The following is a 24,354-nucleotide window of genomic DNA, read 5'->3' on the forward strand; positions in this document are numbered from 1 at the left end:
TGAACCTTACAATACAATGATCACTGTCTCCTAAATGTTCTCCAAGTGACACTTGATCCACTGGACCACATAATTTCCAAGAATTTCCAGGTCCAATAGTGCATCATTTCTTGTTGGACTGGAAACATACTACTGTAGGAAGCTGTCCTGCATGCAATTCAAAACATTTGTCCCTCACTGCCCCTACATTACATGCATCCTAGTTTATGTTCTGGTAACTATAGCATCTTAGAGTTATACAACACGGAAACAGAACCTGCTTTCCTAAAACGATCTAGTCCTATTTGCCAGTACTTGGCCTATATCTCTCTAAACTCATCCCATTCACGTACTCATCCAGATGCCTTTTAAATGTTGTAATTGTACCTGACAAGTTATGCTGCAGCTTTGCAGAACTTCAGTTAGGCCACACTTCGAATATTGTATACAGTTCTGGTCACCACACTACCCGAAGGATGTGGATGCTTTGGAGGGGGTGCAAAAAAAGGTTTACCAGAATGTTGCCTGGTATGGGGGAATTTTAATTATGAAGAAAGGTTGGAGAGACTGTGTCTGTTTTCACTTGTATGCAGGAAGTTGGGGGGGCAACCTAATAGAAGTTTATAAGATTTTGAATGGCAAGGATAGAGTGGAAGGTATGAGGCTTTTTCCCAGGGTGAAAGGGTCAATTAGTAGGGGTGCCAAGTTCAAGATGCAGTTGGGGGGGGTGGGGTGGTGGTGTTGCGGTCTGGTGGGGAGTGGAGTTTAAGAGAGACATATGAGGCACGTTTTCCTCACAAAGGGTGGTGACTGCCTGGAATGTGTTGCTCGAGATGGTGGTGGAAGCAGCACTCAAGAAGCACCTGGACAAATACATGAATGAGGGGGGGATGGAAGGATACAGATCCTGTTCCTGTATTGCACTTTGTTCTTTGCTCTACCTCCATCACCTCCTCTGGCAGCTCATTCCATACACACATCACCCTCTGTGCAAAAAGGTTGCCCCTCATGTTCTTTTTAATTTTAAGGTTAGTGGGGAAAAATTTATGTCCTCCAGTTCTGGACTCCTCTACCCTGGGAAAAAGACCTTCACCCTATCCATGCCCTCATGATTTTAATAACCTCAATAAAGTCATCCCTCAGCCTCCGACACTTCAGGGAAAAAGAATGCCTGAGCCTATTCAGCCTCAGTTTATAGCTCAAACTCTCCAAACCCGGCAATGTTCTTGTAAACCTTTTCTAAACCTGCTCAAGTTTAACAACATCTTTCCTAAAGCAGGGAGACCAGAACTGAACAAAGTATTCTAAAAGCAGCCTCACCAATGTCCTGTACTGCCACAACATGATGTCCTAACTCCTATACTCATTGCACTGACCAATGAAAGCAAGCGTTCTCCACAACCTTGTCTACCTGCAACTCTACTTTCAAGCACCTATGAATCGCATCCCAAGGTCTCTTTGTTCGGAAACACTCCCTAGGGCCCTAGTATAAGTCTTGCCTTGATTTATCTTCCCAAAATATAACACATTTATCTAATTTAAACTCTATCCACTACTCCTTGAGCCTTTGGACCACCTGATCATGGTCTCAATTTACTCTGACATAACCTTCGTCACTGTCCACTACGCCAACAATTTTGGAGTCAGCTGCAAATTTACTAACCATATCTCCTATATTCACATCAAATTATTTATATAAACAACAAAAGTAGAAACCAAGCAAACTTTGCGGTACATCACTGGTTACAGGCTGCCAGTCCGAAAAACAACCTTCTACCATCACTCTCGATCTCATATATTTAGACCAATTTTGTATCCCATTGGCTAGCTCCCCCAGATTCCTTACGATCTAACCTTGCTTACCAGGAATAGAGGCAGGAAGCCTCCAGGGTGGAGAGATAAATGGGGAGGGGGAGGTGCGCTGGGGAGAAGGTAGTAAAGAGTACAACAGGTGAATGGGAATGGGGATGGAGGTGATAGGTCAGAGGGGAGGATGAAACGGACTATTCTTAATCAATCCTAGCCATTCCAAATGCACATAAATCCTGTCTCTCAGAACCCCCTCCAACAACTTAGCCACCACTGATGTGAGGCTCACTAGTCTATCGTTCCTTGGCTTTTCCTTAGCATTTTTCTTAAATAATAGCACAGATTAACCAACCTCCAGTCTTCTGGCACCTCACCCATGGCAGTTGATGACACAACGGGTCCATCAATCTCTTCCTTAGCTTCCCACAAAGATACACCTGAGCAGGTCTTGGAGATTCATCTACCCTTCACATGCTTTAACACCATCAGTATCTCCTCTTCTATAATATAGACACTTTCAAGATATCACTATTTATTTCCCCAAGTTCCCTAGTTTTAATGTCCTTCTCCACAGTAAATACGATGCAAAATATTTGTTCGTATCTCACCCATCTCCTCTGGTTCCACACAGACGCCCTCGTTGATCATTAAGGGGCCCTATTCTCTCCCAATTTGGCCTTTTGACCTTAATCTACTTGTAGAATTTCTTAGTTTTGGAAAATAGGGTGAAGGAGGATCCTATTTCATATTTTCTTTTTAACGTGCTAACTCAAGTGTACTCCTACTACCCTGGTACTCTTATACGAATTCATTTGATCCCAGCTACCTGTACCTGATATATGCCTGCTTTTTAATTTCTTGGCCAGAATCTCAATTTCTCTCTTCATCCAGCATTCCCTACACTCCAAGTCCAGTCCATTGCACTAACAAGAACATTCTGTCTGAACTCTCTCATTTTTGAATGCTTCTCATTTTTGAAGCCTCAAAATTGGTCTTCTTCCAATTTAGAACTTTGGAGTTTTAGGTCAGATCTATCCTTTTCCATAACTATTTTAAAATTAATAGAATTATGATCATTTGCCACAAAGTGCTCTAACATTGACACCTTAGTCACTTGCCCTGCCTTATTTCCCAACAGGTCAAGCTTTGCTCCTTCCTTCATATGTATACCCAAATATTGAATGTTTTTTGAATAGATTTAACAAATTCCTCTCCATCCAAGCCCTTAACACTATGACTTTCCCAATCTATGTTTGGGAAGTTAAAATCCTTTACTATTACAACAGTATTATTCTTACAGGTACCAGAGGTACTCCTATTTATTTTCAATTTTCTGCTGACAATTAGGGGGATCTATAGTACAATCTCAATAAAGTGATAATCCCTTTCTTATTTTCCAGCTCCACCTATAGAACTTCACTGCATGCCCTCCCAGGAATATCCTACATGACTACAACTATTATATTATCCTTAACTAAAACACCACTCCCCACTCCTCTTTTGCCCCCTCTACAGAGGAACCTCAATTATCCGGCATAAGACTATTTGAATATCGGATTATCTGCCAAAATCGCAAGGTTCCAATGCTTGGCTGAAATATGTTATCTGGCATTTGATTAACCAAACAAAATATTCCCCGCCCATGTCCTTCAGATAGTCGAGGTTCCTCTGTATATCCCAAAACATTAAGCTGTCAGTCCTATCACTCTCTGAGCAATGTTTCTGTAATAGCTATGATATCCCAATCCCATGCTCCCAACCATACCCTAAATTCTTTCACCTTATCTGTCAGGCTTCTTGTATTGAAATCAATGTAGTTTAATTTATCAATCTTACCTCATTGTCTACCGTGCTCTTGCCTGTCTTGACTATTTAACTTGCTCCCTCTATCTGCTATATCAGCTTCAGACCCATTTTTTTTTCTCTTCATCTCTTTGAACTATGTAACCTATTTGAAATAAATCAGCCTTCTCTTCAAGAAAATGTCAATATTTAAATCAACGAGAGGTGTATGTGGGAGCACATTAATATGCAATTGATGATCTGTGTTTCTTTCACGTTTCCCTTCATTTATAGTTAATGTTTTTTTTATTATGGTGGACTTTCTGGGAAAGTGAATAATAATTATTTGAAAACTTACATGTGCCTAATAGTTTATTTGATGAATATATAGCATGCTGTAGCAATGACACAAGCAGAACAGGAATATAATAGTTTAAGAAGGACATTTAGTCCTCAGGGGTTGCCTCTTTATTCAATGAAAATATAGTTAATCTGCAGGCTAATTTATATTCCAAGCTCATCTTCTGAACTACATAGTTTGCATTAATGGATTTTTTTTCCCAGCAAGTGGCAACAGTGCAACTGGTTTTTCCATACCTGGAATAACAACTGAGATTGAAAAATACTAATTACTACCTAATGATCTTCTAGATGTGAGCCAGATGAGACTTTAGCCTATAGTCAACACCACTGTACTACTCAAAAGGCAATGCAGGCAGCAGGGTTCACAAATCAAGGACACCATGTATGGAAGTCAAGTGTTTGTTATATTCATTATCCAATTCAGGTCAGGATCAAGGAAGAAAACTGGACCAGTCAGCATATTGCACTTTATGAGAATGATTTCAGGGATGACACACTTCACTTACATGAAATTATTGGAAAATATGCAACTTTTTTTCATGAAGATGAAGAAGACATTTTTGCCCGAAGAGTGGTAGGAATGGTAAAAGCAGAAATCCGCATAACATTTTTAAAATTTTAAATTTGAACTTGCAAAACCAAGACATACAAAGCTATGGGTCAAGTGCTGAAAAATGGAGTTGGAATAGTCAGATAACTGTTTTTGATTGACATTGATGTGTGAAGGGTACTTTTCAGAGTTCTATGATTCTAGTGGATTTAGTTTTCAAACTCACAATTGGACTGCAAATTGAATAGGGAGAAACTGTTCCTACTCAAAGGATTAAGAACCAGAGGGCACAGTTTATGATCTGATAAAAATACCTTTACCCTGAATAGTTTGAGGATGAATTAATTGCCTGGAACTGTGGTGGAGGCAAGTTAAATTGAGGCAATCAAGAGGAGATTGTGATTTTCTTCAAATCACCCAATGTAGAGGATTACAGGGAAAAAGTTTGAAACTATTTTAAAACATAGTTAGTGCAGACACAGTGGTCAATGGTCTTCTGCATCATTAATTTGTGATTCTGAGAACTGTATTAGAACAAAGCTGAAATTAATAGTATGCAACTATTTTAATGGTATTCCGTATGTTTTTAACTAAAAATGTTTGTTTTCCTCTACGTCTATATGGAAAAGTATTGGTGGTAGAAGCAGAAATTGTTTTATATTGAAAAATATTTGGATACACATTTAAACCGCTTTAATCTACAGGATAACAAAACAAGTGCTGGAAAATGAGATTAGACGAGATAGCTATTTGTTGGCTGGCAGAGGCAGAGTCAAAGTTTACTTTTGTTCAACCTTTTAAAACTTGTGTTGGCTGTAACACCATTATATTGCCAACACTTTAATCGTTGTTTCTCAAGTTGGATTTTTCTACAACACAGGATTGTACAAGAACACAACCGTCATGTTATCGAAGAACTACCTGTAAAGGAAGCTACAATGATATGAGGAACAAACTGGTTATAATAAGTTAGAGAATGTTATTTAAAGGAAGGACAGTAGATCGGCAAATACAGACATTTAAACAGCACACGAAGGAACAACAATTATTCATTCCTGTCTCACACTAAAATAAACTGAGAAAAGTGGTCTGACAATGGCTAACAAAAGGAAATTAATAGTAATATTAGAACCAAGGCATAAAAATTGGTCAAAACCAGTAGCAGATCGGAATAGATGGAGCTGATTTTAGTGAAGGATGACAAAGAAATTGAACAAGAGGGGGAGAATAGAGTACAGGATAAGCTCGTGTTGAACAGCCAAAACAGAGTTAAACGCTCCTATTGGTATGTAAAGAGAAAAAGACAAATGTAAGCCCCTAACAGTCAGTAAGAGGGAAATGGGGAACAAAGAGATGGCAAACCAATTAAATACATTCTTTGGTTTTGCTTTCACGAAGCAGAATACAATAACGTTCCAAAAATGTTGGTGAACACAACTCTACTCAGAGGGAGGAACTGAAATAAATCAGGATGAGTAGGAAAATTGTGTTGGGGAAATTGATGTGATTCAAGGCTAATATATCCCCAGGACTTGATAATCTACATCCGTAAATGCTCAAGGAAGTGGACCTACTAGATACTTTGTAACACCACAAGACATTGGAGCAGGAATTTAGCCATTCAGCCCATCGAGTCTGCTCTGCCATTCATTCAATCATGGCTGATAAGTTTTTCAAACCCATTTTCTTGCTTTTCCCCCATAACCTTTGATAACCTTGGCAATCAAGAACTTATCTATCTCTGTTTTAAATATACTCAACAACCTGGCCTCCACGGACTTCTGTGGCAATGAATTCCATAGATTCACCACTCTCTAGCTGAAGAAGTTTCTCGTTACCTCTGTTCTTTACTTTAAGGCTGTAGCCTCGGGTCCTCGTCTCTCCTGCCAACACGTTCCCAAATGTGATATTAAAGAGTTAATTTGCTCTGCTGACCTGCAAGAAATTGAATGCCGGGGAGGGGGTAAGGTGGTATGCCTTTGTCTAATAGGTGGAATACGGGAGGTTTACATGGTCATTCCCTTGCCATTCAGGGAAGATTTGTATTGTTTTCATCCCCTATTCAGAAATCAATAAGAACATTATAGTTGGGATTCTGACTACTCCCTGTAGTTAACAAAATACAATTCACACCAGATCTGACTTGCATTCCACTGTCTCTGGAGGTGAGGTGGTCACTGCATTGTATTCTGAGTGGCATGTGACTGCGAGGAAATGACAGGGGGTTGTGTTGTGGGCATTACCAACTATGATGTAAAGATTTTGTATAAAGGAAGGACCGTTTCCTTTGTTCGGAGAGAGCTTTTGCCACGACCCCATTAGCTGTGCAAGGTTAGAGGTTTCTCCAAAGCTTGTACTATACTGTGCTTAATAAACTTGTTCACAGAAGTTGGCGCGTTGCAGTTGCATCAAGTGTGTAAGGCCCTCAGGAAAAATAATTCAACACCAATGTCAACTCTGCCCAGGCCTTTCAGTATTCTCCAAGTTTCAATCAGATCCCTCTAATCCTTTTAACTCCATCAAGTATAGTCCCAGAGTCCTCATATGTTAAGCTTTTCATTCCCGAGAATATTCTTGTAAACCTCCTTTGGACCCATCCATGGCCAGTACATCGTTCTAAAGTATGGGATCCAAAATTACTCACAATACTCTAAATGTGTTCTGACCAGAGCTTTATAAAGCCTTACAAGTATATCCATGCTTTTATATTCTAGTCCTCCAAAGATGAATGATAACATTGAATTTGCCTTCCTAACTACCAACTCAACTTACACGTTTACCCTTAAGAGAATCCTGGACTATGACTCCCAAGTCCCTTTACACTTCAGATTTCTAAATTTTCTCCCCATTTAGAAAATAGCCCATGCCTCTATTCCTCTTAGCAAAGTGCATGAGCTCACACTTTCTCAAATTGTATTCCATCTGTCACTTCTTCACCCACTCTCTAAAGTGTCTAAATCTTTCTGCACCCTCCCTGCCTTCTCAATACTACCTGACCCTCCACATATCTTTGAATCAACTGCAAACTTAGCCAGAATAATCATCCAAATCATTAAAGTATAAAGTGAAAAGTTGTGGTGGCAATATTGACCCTTGTGGAACACCACTAGTCACTGGCTTCCATCCTGAGAAGGACCCTTTTCATCCCCCCACTCTGTCTTCTGCCAGACAGCCAATCTTCTATCCATGCTAGTAACTTATGCCCTAACACCATGGACCCTCATCTTATTTGCATTTAGTGGTGATCTATCAATATTCTATTGACTTGGAAAATTTCTATGACTGGAGGTTATCTAATAAAGCCCTACTAAAAAAGGGCCAGAGAGAAAACAGAATTATAAACAAGTGCACCCGATACTGACAGAGTCCATTATAAAAGGTTTAATAGCAGAGCACTTAGGAAACAATGACAGAGTTAGACAAAGTCAGCACGGACTCACAAAATAGAAATCACACTTAATAAGGTCCAGCATAAGAGAGGAGCTTGTAAAATTAAAACACATTGGTTTGTAGTAGTTACTGACATGGACAGAAAAGCAGTTGGCAGGCAGAAAAGAGTGGGAATAAACAGGTCTTTTAAAGAGTTGAGGATGGCAGATCAAGTATAAAATGGATATATGTAAGATTGAGCAATAGACTGGGAGAAGAGGTATAACAAGACCCAAATGATCCTCGAACATCAGACAATGGAAGTAAATATGAAGGTGCAGCAAGCTGTGAAGGAGGCATATGGCAAGTAGGGTTTGATAGTGAAGGAATTCTAGCGATGTCTTTCTGCAATTGCACAGGATCTTGGCGAGACCACACCTGAAGCGGTGTCCAACTTTGGTCTCATTATCTGAGTAAGGACATTCTGGCTGTCGAGAGATGCAGCAAAGGTTTACTAGATTGATTCCTGGGATGGCAGAACTGACATAAGAAGGAGGACGAGATCAGTTGGGACTATATTCACTGGAGTTCAGAAGAATTAGGGCAGGATCTCATAGAAACCCATAAAATTTTATTGGAAATGACAGGGTAAACTCAGGAAGGATATTCCTGATGAATGGGGAGTGCAGAAGCAGTCTAAGAATACAGGCTAGGCCACTTAGGACTGAGAAGAAGAGAGATATTTGCACCCAGAGTGATGAGCCTGTGGAATTTTCTGCGACAGTAAGCAGTTGAGGCAAAAATACTGAGCGTTTTCAGGAAGGAGCTAGATATTGTTCTTCAGGGTAAAGGGATCAAGGTTATTGGGAGAAAATGGGAGCAGAGTACCTAGTTGAATGATAAGTTATGATCATAGTAATTGGCAGAAGGCTCAAAAAGTACAAATGGTCTTCTTCTGCTCTTATTTTCTGCATTTATAAGTAGCAAACAATTTGCACACAACAACTACACCTCCAACAAATATACATTTGGCAACAGTTTTTTTCTATGATGCAGATTGAGGGGTAAATATTAGTCACGGCACTGGTGATAACTCCTGTCCTTTCGAAAATATTAACATTATCAATTTCTCCTAAAATCCAGAATTTCCATAAATTCAATTTTGATCGTCTCTTCAAATGGTGCTGGTGGCAATGAGGAGGACTTGAGGGAAGCTCCATTGTGTTACTTAACATATGCTCGACAGGTCAATATTTAACAGTGGAAATTAACCAGAGCAGCAAAAATAATAATGGTGAGTCTTGAGTCAGCATTAGATACTGAATCCACGTACTCTGCATTCTTTTGGTATAAGCATTGAAAACCTGTACTAACAGCCTCCACATATTCGAGAAAAATATAAATGCACAGAAGTGATATAGGTGCCATTTCTTCATTAAAGTTATATCTATAGCATCAAAACTAATAGCACTGAAATAGCCAAACTTTGTAGCTATTGAGTTAGAACAATTGAAAGCTGAAGAGAAAAACAAGGAAAGGGCAATCTAGCTAGAAATCGTGAAACTCAAAAGCATCTGCAGAAGAAACAGCAATGCAGGTAGCAAGACAATCAGAGGAACAGGGATTGTAGAATGAAATATCCCCAACCTGAGTATATCCTTTCAAATTGGCAGCAGTGCAATCATACACAGAGAGGGTATGGTCCTGGGATCACTCAACACTAACACTGGACCACATGAGATTTCATAACAGTAAGTCAAACATGGGCATCAAAACCTCTTGCTGCCACATTTAGCCCTCTCCCCCAGCATATGACACTATCCCTCTCTGCTAAATACCACTTAGGAAAACTACTGAACAACTGCACACTGCATGCTCATTTTGGTGGAAGACTGATCATCTCCAAGAGTGCTTTGATAACCCAACTACTGGCCAAGCTTGTTGACTCCTGAAGATCAGATCTGCCAGGCTGAGTTTGAGGCAGACAATAAGAAAATAAACAACATAAGGGAAAACAAACTTTAGAAACTTAACAAATGTTTATTTTTGCATGTCTGTAACAGTGCATAATTTATATTTAGGCAGTATCTGATGACACCCACAAGTGCACTAATCTGGAAACCTGAACATGCACAATTCCAGCCCTGCTACGTCATCACATTAAATTTGGATGTCACCATATGTAAGAGCTGCACTGCATATGCAGGAAGAGAGGACGAGAGCTCCAGTCCCCCACCCTACCCTACTCAAACCCCTTTAACTCACAGGGCTCATATTTGAACCACCACTCTCCCAAATCTCCGGTTCCATTCTGTCCCACCCACCCCATTCCAGCCACACATCCGATTCACAGCCGCATCTTGTTTAAATCCAAACCCACTTACATGCAGGTATGCAAATTTAAATGGTGCATAACATGCTTTCACCAGTGTCAGCAATTGCAGCCAATTAATATACTGTGGCAATATAATGATATTTGGCTTAAAATGATACACCTCTTATGTAACAAGTGATCATCTGAAATTACTTTTACCCTTATGGACAAATTTGTATTCACTAATCACATCGGGGTTAAATAGCTGAAAATTTATAATCACTCATCACACCGGGGTTAAATAGCTGAAAATTCTCTTTCTGGGTATAACGTTATATGCTACCCTGAAATGATAACAAGTTCCCTTTGGAGATTTAATAATCAAGCAGTTGAACAGTTCAAAACTTACCCAATCTGGTCTGTCACTCTGATCAGTGTGTTGCAGATTTGGTTCAAGTGGGGGTACAGAATAATCCTTCACTGGTGTAGTGAACTCCACAGGCCCTGTCCCTGGCAGAGGTAGCTTTAATAAAGGATAACTATGACAAATCAAAGCAAAACAAAACATTAAGTATACAAAGCCCAGAAATGTATAAGAGTGCTTCACTATTATTTTTCCCATATCTTCATAAATACTGTATTATCAAAATATTAACTGACCTACCACACAATATGCACAATATTTGATATTTCCCAAGTCAAAACACTACAGCACAATCTTAAGGCATCTATCTCGACGCTGCACGAGGACAAAAAATAATCCTGTATTTCACCTCACTTTTTTTAAAAAAAAGACTGATGTGCAATACTGAGGAGCAGTTACACTCTTGCATTTCTGATCCAAAAGTGGTCCACCTTAAATACTGACACAGCAAATCACTTCTAAAATTGTCTTTAAGCACTTAAATCAAAAAAAAAAAATTCTTTACAGTCCTATTTCAGAGAAACAGTAATATGTTCAAAATTGTACTGCCCTGTACATATCATTTCCAAATAAAATTGTACTGAAATATATTCAGTTGGGTACAAACACAAATCATTGTAATAAAAGCCTGTAAAGTACTCAAAATTAAACAAAATTAATAATATATTCGGTAGCTTGTATTTCTAATTCAAACTAGCTATCTTCTGCCATCCATTATGATAAACTCTGTACATACAGTTCAAAATACTATCTGCAGAAATAACCCAAATTGATAAATAAAAAACATATACATCCCAAACCAACGTAACTCGGAAGATGTTATATAGTCTGAGAGGCTACAAGTGAGTTAATAACATAATTACAACTTACATTTCACAGGAACCTCAATCTAAATTTGATACTGAAACACAGAAGCAGATAACAGTACAGACAACCAAAAGCCTGGTCAAGGAGGTAAGGTTTAAGGGGCATCTTACAAAGAGATGCCCAAAGATTTAGGACCGGAGCTCAGATCTTGTTATTGGAAGGCATTGACAACAACAATGCAACCATTAAAATTATAATTATTATCATTTACTCAACTTCTCTCATCTTTACCTGTAACAATCTCCTTGTTCACCTACTCTTTTCATCTCTCTCTCCATCAACCCAACCTTATATTCAGCATAAATACCACACTTTCCTAGCTGCTAACAGTTTTGAAGAAGTGTCACCTGAATTGAAACATTAACTGTGCTTTCTTTCCACAGAGTAAACGATGGTATTGACATGATTCACACTAGAAAAAGACATCGTCGTCGAGGTACAGGCTACTAGGCTAGATGGGATTGGGGTTCACAAAAAGGTGGTGTTGGGAATTCTGGAAAGTGTAAAAATAGATAAGTCCCCTGGGCTAGATGGGATTTATCCTAAGATTCTCTGGGAACCCAGGGAAAAGATTGCCGAGTCTTTGGCTTTGATCTTTGCGTCGTCATTGTCTACAGGAATAGTGCCAGAAAACTGGAGGATAGCAAATGGTGTTCCCTTGTTCATGAAGGGGAGTAGAGACAACCCTGAAAATTAGAGACCAGTGAGCTTTATTTCTGTTGTGGGTAAAGTGTTGGAAAGGGTTGTAAGAGATAGGATTTATAATAATCTAGAAAGGAATAAGTTAATTAGAGATAGTCAACATGGTTTTGTGAATAGTGGGTCGTGCCTCACAAACCTTATTGAGTTCTTTGATAAGATGACAAAACAGGTGGATGAGGGAACAGCGGTTGATGTGGTGTATATGGATTTCAGTAAGGCAGTTAATAAGGTTCTCCACTGCAGGCTATTGCACAAAATATGGAGGCATGTGATTGAGGGTGATTTAGTGGTTTGGCTCAGAAATGGGCTAGCTGAAAAAAGACAGAGGGTGGTGGTTAACTGGAGTTCAGTTACTAGTGATGTACCACAAGGATCTGTTTTGGGTCCACTGTTTGCCATTTTTATAAATGACCTGGATGAGGGCATAGAAGGATGGGTTAGTAAATTTGCAGATGACACCAAGGTCGGTAGAGTTGTGGATAGTGACGAAGTATGTTGTAGGTTACAGAGAGACATAGATAAGCTGCAGAGCTGGGTCGAGGGGTGGCAAATGGAGTTCAATGAAGGAGTAACAGGAATGCAGAGTACTGGGCTAATAGTAAGGTTCTTGGTAGTGTAGATGAGCAGAGAGATCTCAGTGTCCAGGTACATATCCTTGAAAGTTGCTACTCAGGTTGATAGGGTTGTTAAGAAGGCATATGGCATGTTAGCTTTTACTGGTAGAGTGATTCAGAGCTATGAGGTCATGCTGCAGTGGTGTGGCCACATTTGGATTATTGCGTACAGTTCTGGTCACCACATTAGAGGAAGGAAGTGGAAGCTTTGGAAAGGGTTCAGAGGAGACTTACTAGGATGTTACCTGGTATGGAGGCAAGGTCTTATGATGAAATGCTGAGAGGCTTGAGGCTGTTTTCGTTATAGAGAAGGTTGGGAGATGACTTAATTGAGACATAAGATAATCAGAGAGTTGGATATGTTGGACAGTGAGAGCCTTTTTCCTCAGATGGCCATGACTAGCACAAGGGGACATAGCTATAAATGGAGGTGTGAGAAATATAGACAGATGTCAGAGGTAGTTTCTTTACTCAGAGGGTAGTAGGGCGTGGAACGCACTGCCTGCAACAGTAGTAGACTCGCCAGCTTTAAGGGCATTTAAATGATCATTGGATAAGCATATGTATGAGAATGGAATAGTGTGGGTTAGATGGGCTCCAGATTGGTTTCACAGTTCAGCACAACATCGAGGGTTGAAGGGCCTGTACTGCGCTGTAATGTTCTATGGCCTAGTAGTATTTTCGCAAGGCTATTAATCCAGAGACCCAGGTAATGTCTTGGGGACCTAGGTTGAAATCCTGCCACAGCAGATGGTGGAATTTGAATTCAATAATAAAAAAAGTCTGGAATTACGAGTCTAATGGTGACCATGACACCATTGCCAAGAGTTGGAAAAAACCCATCTGGTTCACTAAAAGCCTTTAAGGAAGGAGACTGGTATCCTTACCTGGTCTGGTTGACATCTGACTCCAGACCCACAGCAATGTGGTCCACACTCAAGCACTCCCTGGGTAATTAGGGATGGGCAATAAATACTGGTCTGGCCAGTGATGTCCTCATTTCATGAATGAATTGAATATACTACCTGACTTCCTGAGTTTCGCCAATATTTTCTGTTTTTGCATTAAAATAAGAATGTGCAAGAGGAAGCACTGCAAGAACAAAGAGAATAAAGGAGATTGTGTGAAGTTTCAGCGTGAGATCTGAAAACAGGATAGGGATTTTAGTCCCAACACGTTATTAGACTGAACAGCAGACCTGAACGTTTGAAAACAGGGTTTTGGATGAGCCCAAGATTATGTTGGTTGAAGATCTGAGATCAACTTGGACAGCACTGGAACAGTCAAGTCTCGAGGTAAAAATAACATTGTGGAGGAACTTTGCAGGTGAACTAAAAAGGAGCAGAGCAAGGTAACATCATAATAATGTTATAAATGTGTAAGCAGACAAGTCTTCAGGATGGACAGGAAAATAGGATGGAAGCTCATGTTGGGGTCAAATATAATTTGAAAGACAAACAGTTTGCTTCAGCCTCCAGAGCAAGAGCATGGTCTGAAGACATGGTTTTCATTTGTAACTCTGCAATATTTTTGACTTGTATTGCACGCATCAAAAATCTTCAATGACAGGATACAAGACCGTTCTCTAATATACAATAAGCATTAATATGCAACAGCCTCAATTGTAGCATGATCTGACAGTCAAATATATTTGACCAACGTGGTCTAATTTCTTACAGAGCTAGTGGTAAAGTTTCATTCCCCTTACCAATGACTTATCTGATTGAGATTAAAATTTAGAAACAATGGGTTGAACCTTCTAGCCTCAAAGGTAGATAAAGGCTGTAACTGGGAGGAAACATGAAGATTAGGGTTTTGGGCTAATAAGTTTCCACTTCTCAACGATTTGCTATAGCCAAGTGAACATAAGAAATTAGCTTCCCAGCAGCAACAGATAGTCGATAACTCAATTATGAGCCTATTCAGGGGGATGGAAGAATCCATTGATTTCTTGGTGATGGAACAATCCAGCAGTTGCTGGGCTTACCCATTCCATAGAGACTGTCACAGGTAGCAAGATCAACAAAGCAGGAAGCGCCATGCTAAACGAGACAGAGATTGAACATTAATGGCCCAAGTATTTCCTGGGGTGGGGCTTTCCCTCTGCTCCATGGTGCCCACCAGCTTCAAGTCCCAATAGATTTGAATTTTATGCAGATCTGGAAGAACGTCTCCATTTGGAGACTCATGCTCCCTTTACTTTTGCAGCAGTACCCACCTCTCCTTATTCAAATCTCTGGTGCCATATTGAAGGACTATCATATTGTGAAAGGTGGATGTTGTCTTTAAGCCAAGATAAAAGATTCAAAGCACTAAGTGAATAAGTGGGGAGTTCTCCAGATATTATTGACTTCATTTGTCAAAACTTCATTACTGTAAAATATTTTAATGAAGTCCTAAGGTTATGAAAGCCCCAAAGTAAGTCAAGCTTATTTTATTTTCTTTTGTTCTTTGATCGGGATGGCTGAGACTTATTTCATATTCAAATGCATATAGCTAGTAAAAATGCTTTACATCCCAAAAACTTTATAAATTCCAAAGTGTCATATAGTGTTATGTCCTTCCCTCCCATCTCCGAGATTACAAATTTTAGTTAGTTATTTGCTTCTGTAAGATTAGATTAGATTATTTACAGTGTGGAAACAGGCCCTTCGGCCCAACAAGTCCACACCGACCCCCCGAAGCGCAACCCACCCATACCCCTACCTTTACCCCTTACTTAACACTACGGACAATTTAGCATGGCCAATTCACCTGACCTGCACATCTTTGGACTGTGGGAGGAAACTGGAGCACCCGGAGGAAACCCACGCAGACACGGGGAGAATGTGCAAACTCCACACAGTCAGTCGCCTGAGGCGGGAATTGAACCCGGGTCTCTGGCGCTGAGAGGCAGCAGTGCTAACCACTGTGCCACCGTGCCGCCCACTAAGACGACTGGAACCTCAAATTTCCACTGAAAACTCAAGCTTTCCAGCAAGTAAGCGCACATTAATACCACAGTTCTAGAGCTGTATCAGTTTCAGATGAATACAATCACACAATTGTATCCATCCATTGTCACTCCCACTTTAGTGCTCCTTTCTCCATTTTCTATTGCATTTGACAATCTGGCATTTGTCAGAATTACAACTTGATCTTTGTACACTCAATCATGGCTGTTTTCCCTGCTCTGACTTTGTATACAGAGATAAATCCATAATTTAATCGAGGGTAAAGGCTGTATCTTTTTGATTATGGATTGAAATGGGGAGAAAATAAACTGCTTTAAAACCGAGAATTTTGAATTTCGTCACTTTTTAAAAGTATGGCATCAGATACTTAGCTTATACTACTGTTTTTTCAAGCAAGAAAGGTGGTCACTAGAAGTTATGACAGACAAGTTGGATTTAGGGGTGTGTACAAGATTTGGCCAGCACAAGTAGCTGATCAGTTTGTGGAATGGTGACCAGTTATTGGTGGCAAAGGCTTTGCACCTTCCAGCAACTATGTGACATTTTGCCAAGTAGCTGAACAGCTTGTGTGCGCGCATGTTTGGTCAAAAGCCACTGGACTGCTAGACAGGAAGGAACTGTTCTTTCCTCTGCATAAAATCACTGCAAGCCTGAAGAAAGCCAGTTCATTTTCCTCCATCAGTTGCTGTAATTTATAGCCATTAACCAATGAATCAGAGACATTACTGTATAAGTATGAATTAGCTACCCTGTATCTTCTGTGCAAGTGCAAGTATCTGGGGAAAGAAGGTCAAGGAACAGCAGGTCCCTACAAACCAAATGGATCATCTCAGGTAACCCATTGGAACATGGACCACTGAACTGCATTCCTAGTGTTTCTTTCTGTGTCCTGGGTGGAGATGGGGAGATGTTTTATAAGGGGATAGAGTTCTACTTAGTTGCAATTGTATACTTGTAACTAAAATCTATTTGTACTGAGTAATTTTTTGGGCAACTTTTTCACAGAGGGTAGTACATATATGGAATGAACTGCCAGAGGATATGGTGGAGGCTGGTACAATTGCAACATTTAAGAGGCATTTGGATGGGTATACGAATAGGAAGGTTTGGAGGGATATGGGCCGGGTGCTGGCAGGTGGGACTAGATTGGGTTGGGATATCTGGTTGGTTTGACCGAAGGGTCTGTTTCCATGCTGTACATCTCTATGGCTCTACAGAAACCTAGTCTTTGCTTTCTGTCAACCTGGGTCTAAAGACAACTAAATTGGGAATTTTGCAGATTTACATCATCTTCTCATTTTGTGGTAATTCTGGAAATAGCAAAGCTTAATTTCCAGCTTGCTATCCCAATGAGACGCAACACCTCACAACTTCCAGCAATCCGCACCAAGATGCCTCACCTTATGATAACAAACATTTAGCCCTTCAGACATCACTTCTAACCTCAGGACCTTCCAATCTGACCTTAATGATGATACTGGGGCCTCAATTCCAACTTATCCTGTTTTTGGCAAACTTTCTTGCAACTGAATCAGATAAACCATGCAGCTCTCCAAGCGAGTCACTGTTCAAACTAACCCCATTAGTTGTCCATTTCAAAGCAAGCAGTTATCACCAGTCAAGTGGTTTACAGGTAGTCTTTTTAGAAAGAAAAATCTCCAAACTACACAGCGTTTTCAATGACGCCTTTTATATGGACCATGCTAGGTATTCCCACAGAATTTGAAATAAATAGATTTTAAAAGGCATGCTGAAATAATATTTGTCCCAAAAAGCAGCATCTACCAGACATTTGCACCACATTTTGCGCATTCAACTGTAGGACCTACTTACACATTCAACAGATTTTCAGATGACCCAGGCAGTTAAGAATTACCAAATGAACTTACTCCACAGAAGCACTGAAAGTCCTCTTTGTAGCAACAGTCACAATGAACTAAATGTAGCACTGATTGTAAATCACTATATAACCTTATCTTAAAGTTCAGACAGTTTATTGTGATTTGTTTTTGTCTTTATCCAAATTCTTGCTGAAACAGTAATGGAATTGTTCTCAGGTATCTAATGATTAAGCCAATTGGACTGCTCAATGAAATTGCAATGCTGAAATCACACACTACCATTAATTATACAGGTTGAATATCATTCATTGAGCTATTTACAAAATGAAAGAGAGGAAACGGAAACAGAACAAACTGTTCCAAAGCACAGACATCAGTAACCCTTACAAAAATTCCTGATGAAAAGCTTATGACTGAAGCATCAATTCTCCTGCTCCTCAGATGCTGCCTGACCTGCTGTGCTTTTCCAGCACCACACACTCAACAAAGATTTAATATGCATATTGAACCAGTGCATGAGAATTTATCATTGTAATATACAGCTGATTTATTTAAAAGTAAAAAGCTACTTTGTTTGAAAGTTCTCTCTTCAAAGATGTTTCTTTATTTTTACGTGTTTTTTTTTAAAAAAAACCAAATATTTAAACTTGATTCAGAGATTTTGTGGCTACTGTGCATGTTCCCGCATGTCAGCAGACAGAACCTTAAAAAGTGCCTGTTCAGTGGATGCTAACAAATCTCATGGCATTGATCAGTATTACGAAGGGCAGACCAAGGCATACTGTTAGTATCACTGGGCTAGTAATCTGGAGATCCAGGATAGTGGTCTAAGGACATGGGTCAAAATTCACCATTGCCAGCTGCTGCAATTTAAATTCAATGAATTAATTAATCTAGAATACAAAGCTAATCTCAATAACTATAACAACTTTCATTGAATGCTTGAAAAAAATAATCTAGCTCACTAATACCCTTTCTTTCCCAAGAGAAATCAGCCATTCCGTCTAGCTACATGTGGCCCGAAACCCACAGCAATGTGGTTGACCCTCCTAAATTCTACCTTTCTGATAGGTGCTTGTCTCCCTTTCAATATAAAAGTTAAAATCCCCCATTAAAACTACTCTGCCTTTGTCACACTTGCCTAATTTCTGCATTTATACAATCCAGCACTCAGCTGTTACCAGGAGCTCTCTACACAACACCTATTAAAGTTTTAGCTCGTTACAATTACTCAGTTCCACCCATAAAGTTTTCACTGGATGTTTTTTTCTCCTTAAAGTGATTTGTTTCTGATCAGTAGGCTACTCCACCCCCTCTGCCATTTTCCATGTCCATCCTCTAAACCTTATAACCTGGTACATTTAGTTTCCAGTTCCGACCATACTGAGCTATGTCTCAGTAATGACGACCATATCATAATCACCATCTTGAATTTGTGCCTGCAGCTCATTTAATTTATTCCTTACACTCCATGGATTTAAATATAAAACTCCTATTTGGGCTATACACTCTGACCTGCGCCTTAGCACTTTATTCATACTGTGCTACTGGGGGGGGGAGGGGGGGAACTGACCAGATTGAGGCCTACAAAATGAAGGGTATAGACAAGGTGGATAGAGATCCTTCACCCTTTTTCCCAATGTGAGGGATTCAATAACAAAAAGTAACGCATTCAAGGTGAGAGGTGAAAAATTTAAAGGGGTATACATGCGGTAAGTATTTTACACAGAGAATGGTGGTGCCTGGAAGGTGTTGCCAGCAGAGGTAATCGAGGCAGTCACAGTAGATTCACTTCAGGTGAGCCTGAACAGATGCATGAGTAGGTGGGGAACAGAGGGATACAAATGCTGAGGAATTGGGGAATAGGTTTAGACAATGTGATTTGGATCGGCTCAGGTGCCGAGGGCCAAAGGGCCTGTTCCGGGGCTGTCAATCTTCTTTGTCTTTTCTTTCTTGATAACCACAAAACTGCTGCTGACCACAAAACTGCTGTTGACTATCAAAAAAATCAAAGATCAGAATGGTGCTGGAAAAGCACAACAGATCAGGCAGCTTCTGAGCAGCAGGAAAATCAATGTTTCGGACAAATCAGGAATGAGGCTGGGAGCCTCGGCGGTGGACAGATAAATGGGAGGGAGTGGGGCTCGGGGAGAAGATAGCTGAGAGTGCAATAGGTGGATGGAGGTGGGGGTGAAGGTGATAGGTCAGAATGGAGGATAGAGCAGATAGGTGAGAAGGAAAATTGACAGAAAGGACAGGTCACGAGGATGGTGCTGAACTGGAAGGTTGGAACTGGGGTAAGGAGGGGGGAGAGGAAGTGAGGAAACTGGTGAAGTTCATATTGATGCCATGGGGTTGAAGGGTCCAGAGGCAGAAGTTGAGGTGTTCTTTCTCCAGGTGTTGGGTGGTAAGGAGGCCCAGGACCTTCTTACCCTCAGCAGATTGGGAGGGCGAGTTAAAATGTTTGGCCACGGGGCGGTGGGGTTGATTGGTGCGAGTGTCCTGGACATGTTCTCTGAAGCACTCTGCGATTAGGCACCCAGTCCCCCCAGTGTAGACGAGGGCGCCCAGTCTCCCCAGTGTTGAGGATTCACTAATGTTCTCGAGGAAAAAAAAGTTACCATTCTTCCTTACTCTGCCCTACATGTGACTCCAAACCCACAGCTGGTCAACAACTAGTTACACACAGTGTAACCACAACGGTTGACTCTTAACTACCCTTTGCACAATTAGGGATGGGCAACACATACTGACCTAGTCAACGATGCCAAATCCTGTGGAAAAAAAAAAGTCCCATTGATCTTCAATACTTTTCAAAGTCTAACATTTGTAGTTTATTAACTACTTTGTTAGCCTCCATACATACATTACCTTACATTTTTCTGGGTTGAATTCCATATGCCACAGATGTGCCCAGATGACCTGTCCATATATTCTTCTGTAGTTTATGGCTATCCTTCTTACTATTTACCAACCCATCAACTTTCCTATCATCTGCAAATTTCTTGATTGTACCACCTACAATTAAGTTCAAATTCTAAATATATAAACTGCTCGGGTCTCAGCACAGTGTTCTGCAAAATCCACAAGGAACAGGCTTCCAGTCAGTGAAATATCTCTTTACTATCACCCTCTATTTGGTGCCCCTCAGCCTATTTTGGATCCATGTGTAACTTTGTCTTGGATTCCAAGGGCTCGTACTTTTGTTAACAGTCTACTTTATCAAAAGTCTTATTACTGTCCACTACACATTAAATGAACTACCCTCCTCAACATTCCTGGTTATGTTCTCATAAAAATCCATTCAAATTTGTGAAAGATGAATTACCCCTAACAACTCCCTGATTATCCCTGATGGATTTTTAAATCACCAAATGCAGATAGAATTCTAAGGGAAAGAATGTTTCTCATCACCAAAGATTAGGCTGCCCTGGTGTGGCTGGTCAGTAATTTCCTAATCCATACCTCCCTTCTTTAATAATGGGATAACATTAGCAATCATCTTCTCTGCTGGTACCTCAACTGTAGCCAGAGAGACTTTGAAAAGTTACTACTCGGTAACTTCGCCCTTGCGAACCCAATCAACTGGACGTATGGCTAGGCACTCTGAATTGTCCAACCTATTGTGTACATCTCTAAGAATTACATGAATCGCTCTACATCAGTTGACAGAAATATCTTGAATCAACCACACCGCCCTGTGGCCCAACATTTCAACTCCCCCTCCCACTCTGCCGAGGACATGGAGGTCCGGGGCCTCCTTCACCGCCGCTCCCTCACCACCGGGCACCTGGAGGAAGAATGCCTCATTTTCCACCTTGGAACACTTCAACCCCAGGACATCAATGTGGACTTCAACAGTTTCCTCATTTCCCCTTCCCCCACCTCACCCCAGTTCCAAACTTCCAGCTCAGCACTGTCCCCATGACTTGTCCTACCTGCCTATCTTCTTTTCCACCTATCCACTCCACCCTCCCCCCGACCAATCACCTTCATTCCCTCACCCACTCACCTATTGTACTCTATGCTACTTTCTCCCCACCCTCCTCTCACTTATCTCTCCACCCTTCAGGCTCTCTGCCTGTATTCCTGATGAAGGGCTTTTGCCCGAAACGTCGATTTTACTGCTCCTCGGATGCTGCCTGAACTGCTGTGCTCTTCCAGCGCTACTAATCCAGAAATATCTTGAAGAATGGCATGTGTCACTACTTCATCTCCCACGACAAAGCACTACAAATTCAAAACTCTCTGCTTACCAAAGAAAATGCTGGTAAAATCTGTGTCTTAGTAGCTTAACACAAGGTTTCATAATGTTTTAAGACTATCTGTAAATCACAGTGGTTACATAAGCAAGCAAACAGAAATTCTCATGTTTTAGGCTATGATCAAGCATTTTTCTCAAAATGTAATATCATTGAAAACTGATTGCATTTAATGCAACTTCCTTCAAAAGATTTCATGTCAAGCTCTTACAGGTTCAAACAAGAACTGTGTTGGGCCTTCTAAATATAACTTCTACTGCCGTGCTAAATCATTTAAGTATTTATCGTTACAAAACATGTCAGTTTTGCAAATAAACATTACTAAAAACAGGACTTTCAGAAATTGCTGAATCACTGCTTTTAGCAGTAAATTTTCTTGATCTGATTTAATATATTTTTCATTTCAAGAACAAAGAACTTCCTCCTAAATAAAACATCAGCAGTGAAACATTTGATGATTAGTCACATTCTTCCGTTTGAAGAACTGTGCTTTGCACCATGGTGGTCAACCCTAAACATCACCTATTGTGACTTCCAAACCACACTTTGGTATGGCAACCTCTATTGCTTTTGCTACAGAGGAAGATAGTGGTTGGTAAAAGTCCATAACTCACTGGTCTTTGTTGGGTCCTCTTCTCAGCTAGCCCTTCTAATTCTCTTCCAAACAATCAGCCACTCAAGATCATAGTCGTCAGCAACTGTCTCTCAGTTTTTAGTGTCAATGTCTCTCCAATGACCTCCCAATTCCAATACTCAATGCACTAACGAACAATGGCAAGAATTCCAACCACCTTCTTCACTATCCTATCTACCTGTGACTCTACTTTCAAGGAGCTGTGAACCTGCAGTCCAAGGTCTCTTTGTTCAGCAACACTCCCTAGGACCTTACCATTAAGTGTCTAAGTCCTGCTAAGATGTGCTTTTCCAAAATGCAGCAGCTCACATTTATCTAAATTAAACTCCATCTGCCATTCCTCAGCCCATCTGATCAAGATCCTGTTGTAATGAGGTAACCTTCTTCACTACACCTCCAATTCTGGTGTCAGCTGCAGACTTACTAACTATACCTCCTATGCTCACATCCAAATCATTTATTTAAATGATGAAAAGTAGTGGACCGAGCTCCGATCCTTGTGGCATCACTGGTCACAGGCCTCCAAACTGAAAAACAAACCTTCACCACCACCCTCTGTCTTCTACCATCAAGCCAGTTCTGTAACCCTATATCCCTTAGCACTCCCTGTATTCTATGAGATCTAACCTTGCTAACCAGTCTCCCATAGGGAGCCTTGCCAAACGCCTTACTAAAGTCCATATAGATCATGCCACTGCTCTGCCCTCATCAATCCTCTTTGTTAGTTCTTCAAAAAGCTCAATCAAGTTTGTGAGACATGATTTCCCAAGCACAAAGCCATGTTGACTATCCCTAATCAGTCCATGCCTTTCCAAATACATGTACATTCTGTCCCTCAGGATTCCCTCCAACTCACCATTGATGTCAGGCCAGGGAACTATAGACTATGAGCTTGTCCTTACCACCTTTATTAAATAATGGTACCACGTTAGCCAACCTCCAGTCTTCTGGCACCTCACCTGTGACTATCGATGATACAAATATCTCAGCAAGGGGACCAGCAATCACTTCCCTAGCTTCATACAGAGTTCTAGGGTACACCTGTTCAGGTCCTGGGGATTTATCCACTTTTATACATTTTAAGACATCCAGCACTTCCTGCTCAGTAATATGGATATTTTTCAATATGTCAACATCTATTTCCCCACATTCTATATCTTCCATGTCCTTCTCCACAATAAATACTGATGCAAAATACTCGTTCAGGATCTCCTGCGCCTCCACAGGCTGCCTTGCTGATCTCTGAGGGGCCCTATTCTCTCCCTAGTTAACCTTTTGTCCTTAATGTGTTTGTAAAAATCCTTTGGATTCTTCTTAACCCTATTTGTTAAAATCTATGTCCCCTTTTTGCCCTACTGATTTCCCTTTTCAGTAAACTCCTACTGTTTTATACTTTTCTAAGGATTTCCTTGATCTCTCCTATCTATATCTGACATATGCTTCCTTCTTTTTCTTAACCAAACCCTCAAGTTCTCAAGTCATCCAACATCCCCTACACCTACCAGCCTTTCCTTTCACTCTAACAGGAATATATTGTCTCTGGACTCTCCTTATCTCATTTCTGAAGTTTTCTCATTACCCAGCTGTCCCTTTATCTGCGAACATCTGCACCCAATCAGTTTTTGGAAGTTCTTGCCTAATACCATCAAAACTACCTTTCCTCCAATTTAGAACTTCAACTTTTAGATCTGGTCTATCCTTTTCCATCACTATTTTAAAACTAATAGAATTATGGTCGCTGGCTCCAAAGTGCTCCCACACTGACACCTCAGTCAGCTGTAATGCTATCCCTTATCAAAAACACCACTCCCCCTCCTCTCTTGCCTCCCTTTCTATCATTCCTATAGCATTTGTATCCTGGAACATTAAGCTATCAGTCCTCTACTGATA

The 24,354-nt window shown here is 40.5% G+C and overlaps 1 protein-coding gene across 1 annotated transcript in view; it reads right to left on the reverse strand.

Annotated features, from left to right (window-relative positions):
• LOC122548932 (SREBF chaperone) overlaps positions 1-24,354 on the reverse strand; it is a 149,995-nt gene that overhangs the window by 94,079 nt on the left and 31,562 nt on the right. Inside the window, exon 3 of the mRNA XM_043687917.1 lies at positions 10,576-10,705. Coding sequence (XP_043543852.1) covers positions 10,576-10,705 — 130 coding nt within the window. The remainder of the gene's footprint in view (positions 1-10,575; positions 10,706-24,354) is intronic.

This window comes from Chiloscyllium plagiosum, chromosome 4 (genome assembly GCF_004010195.1).
Source record: "Chiloscyllium plagiosum isolate BGI_BamShark_2017 chromosome 4, ASM401019v2, whole genome shotgun sequence".
NCBI classification, from domain to species: Eukaryota; Metazoa; Chordata; class Chondrichthyes; order Orectolobiformes; family Hemiscylliidae; genus Chiloscyllium; species Chiloscyllium plagiosum.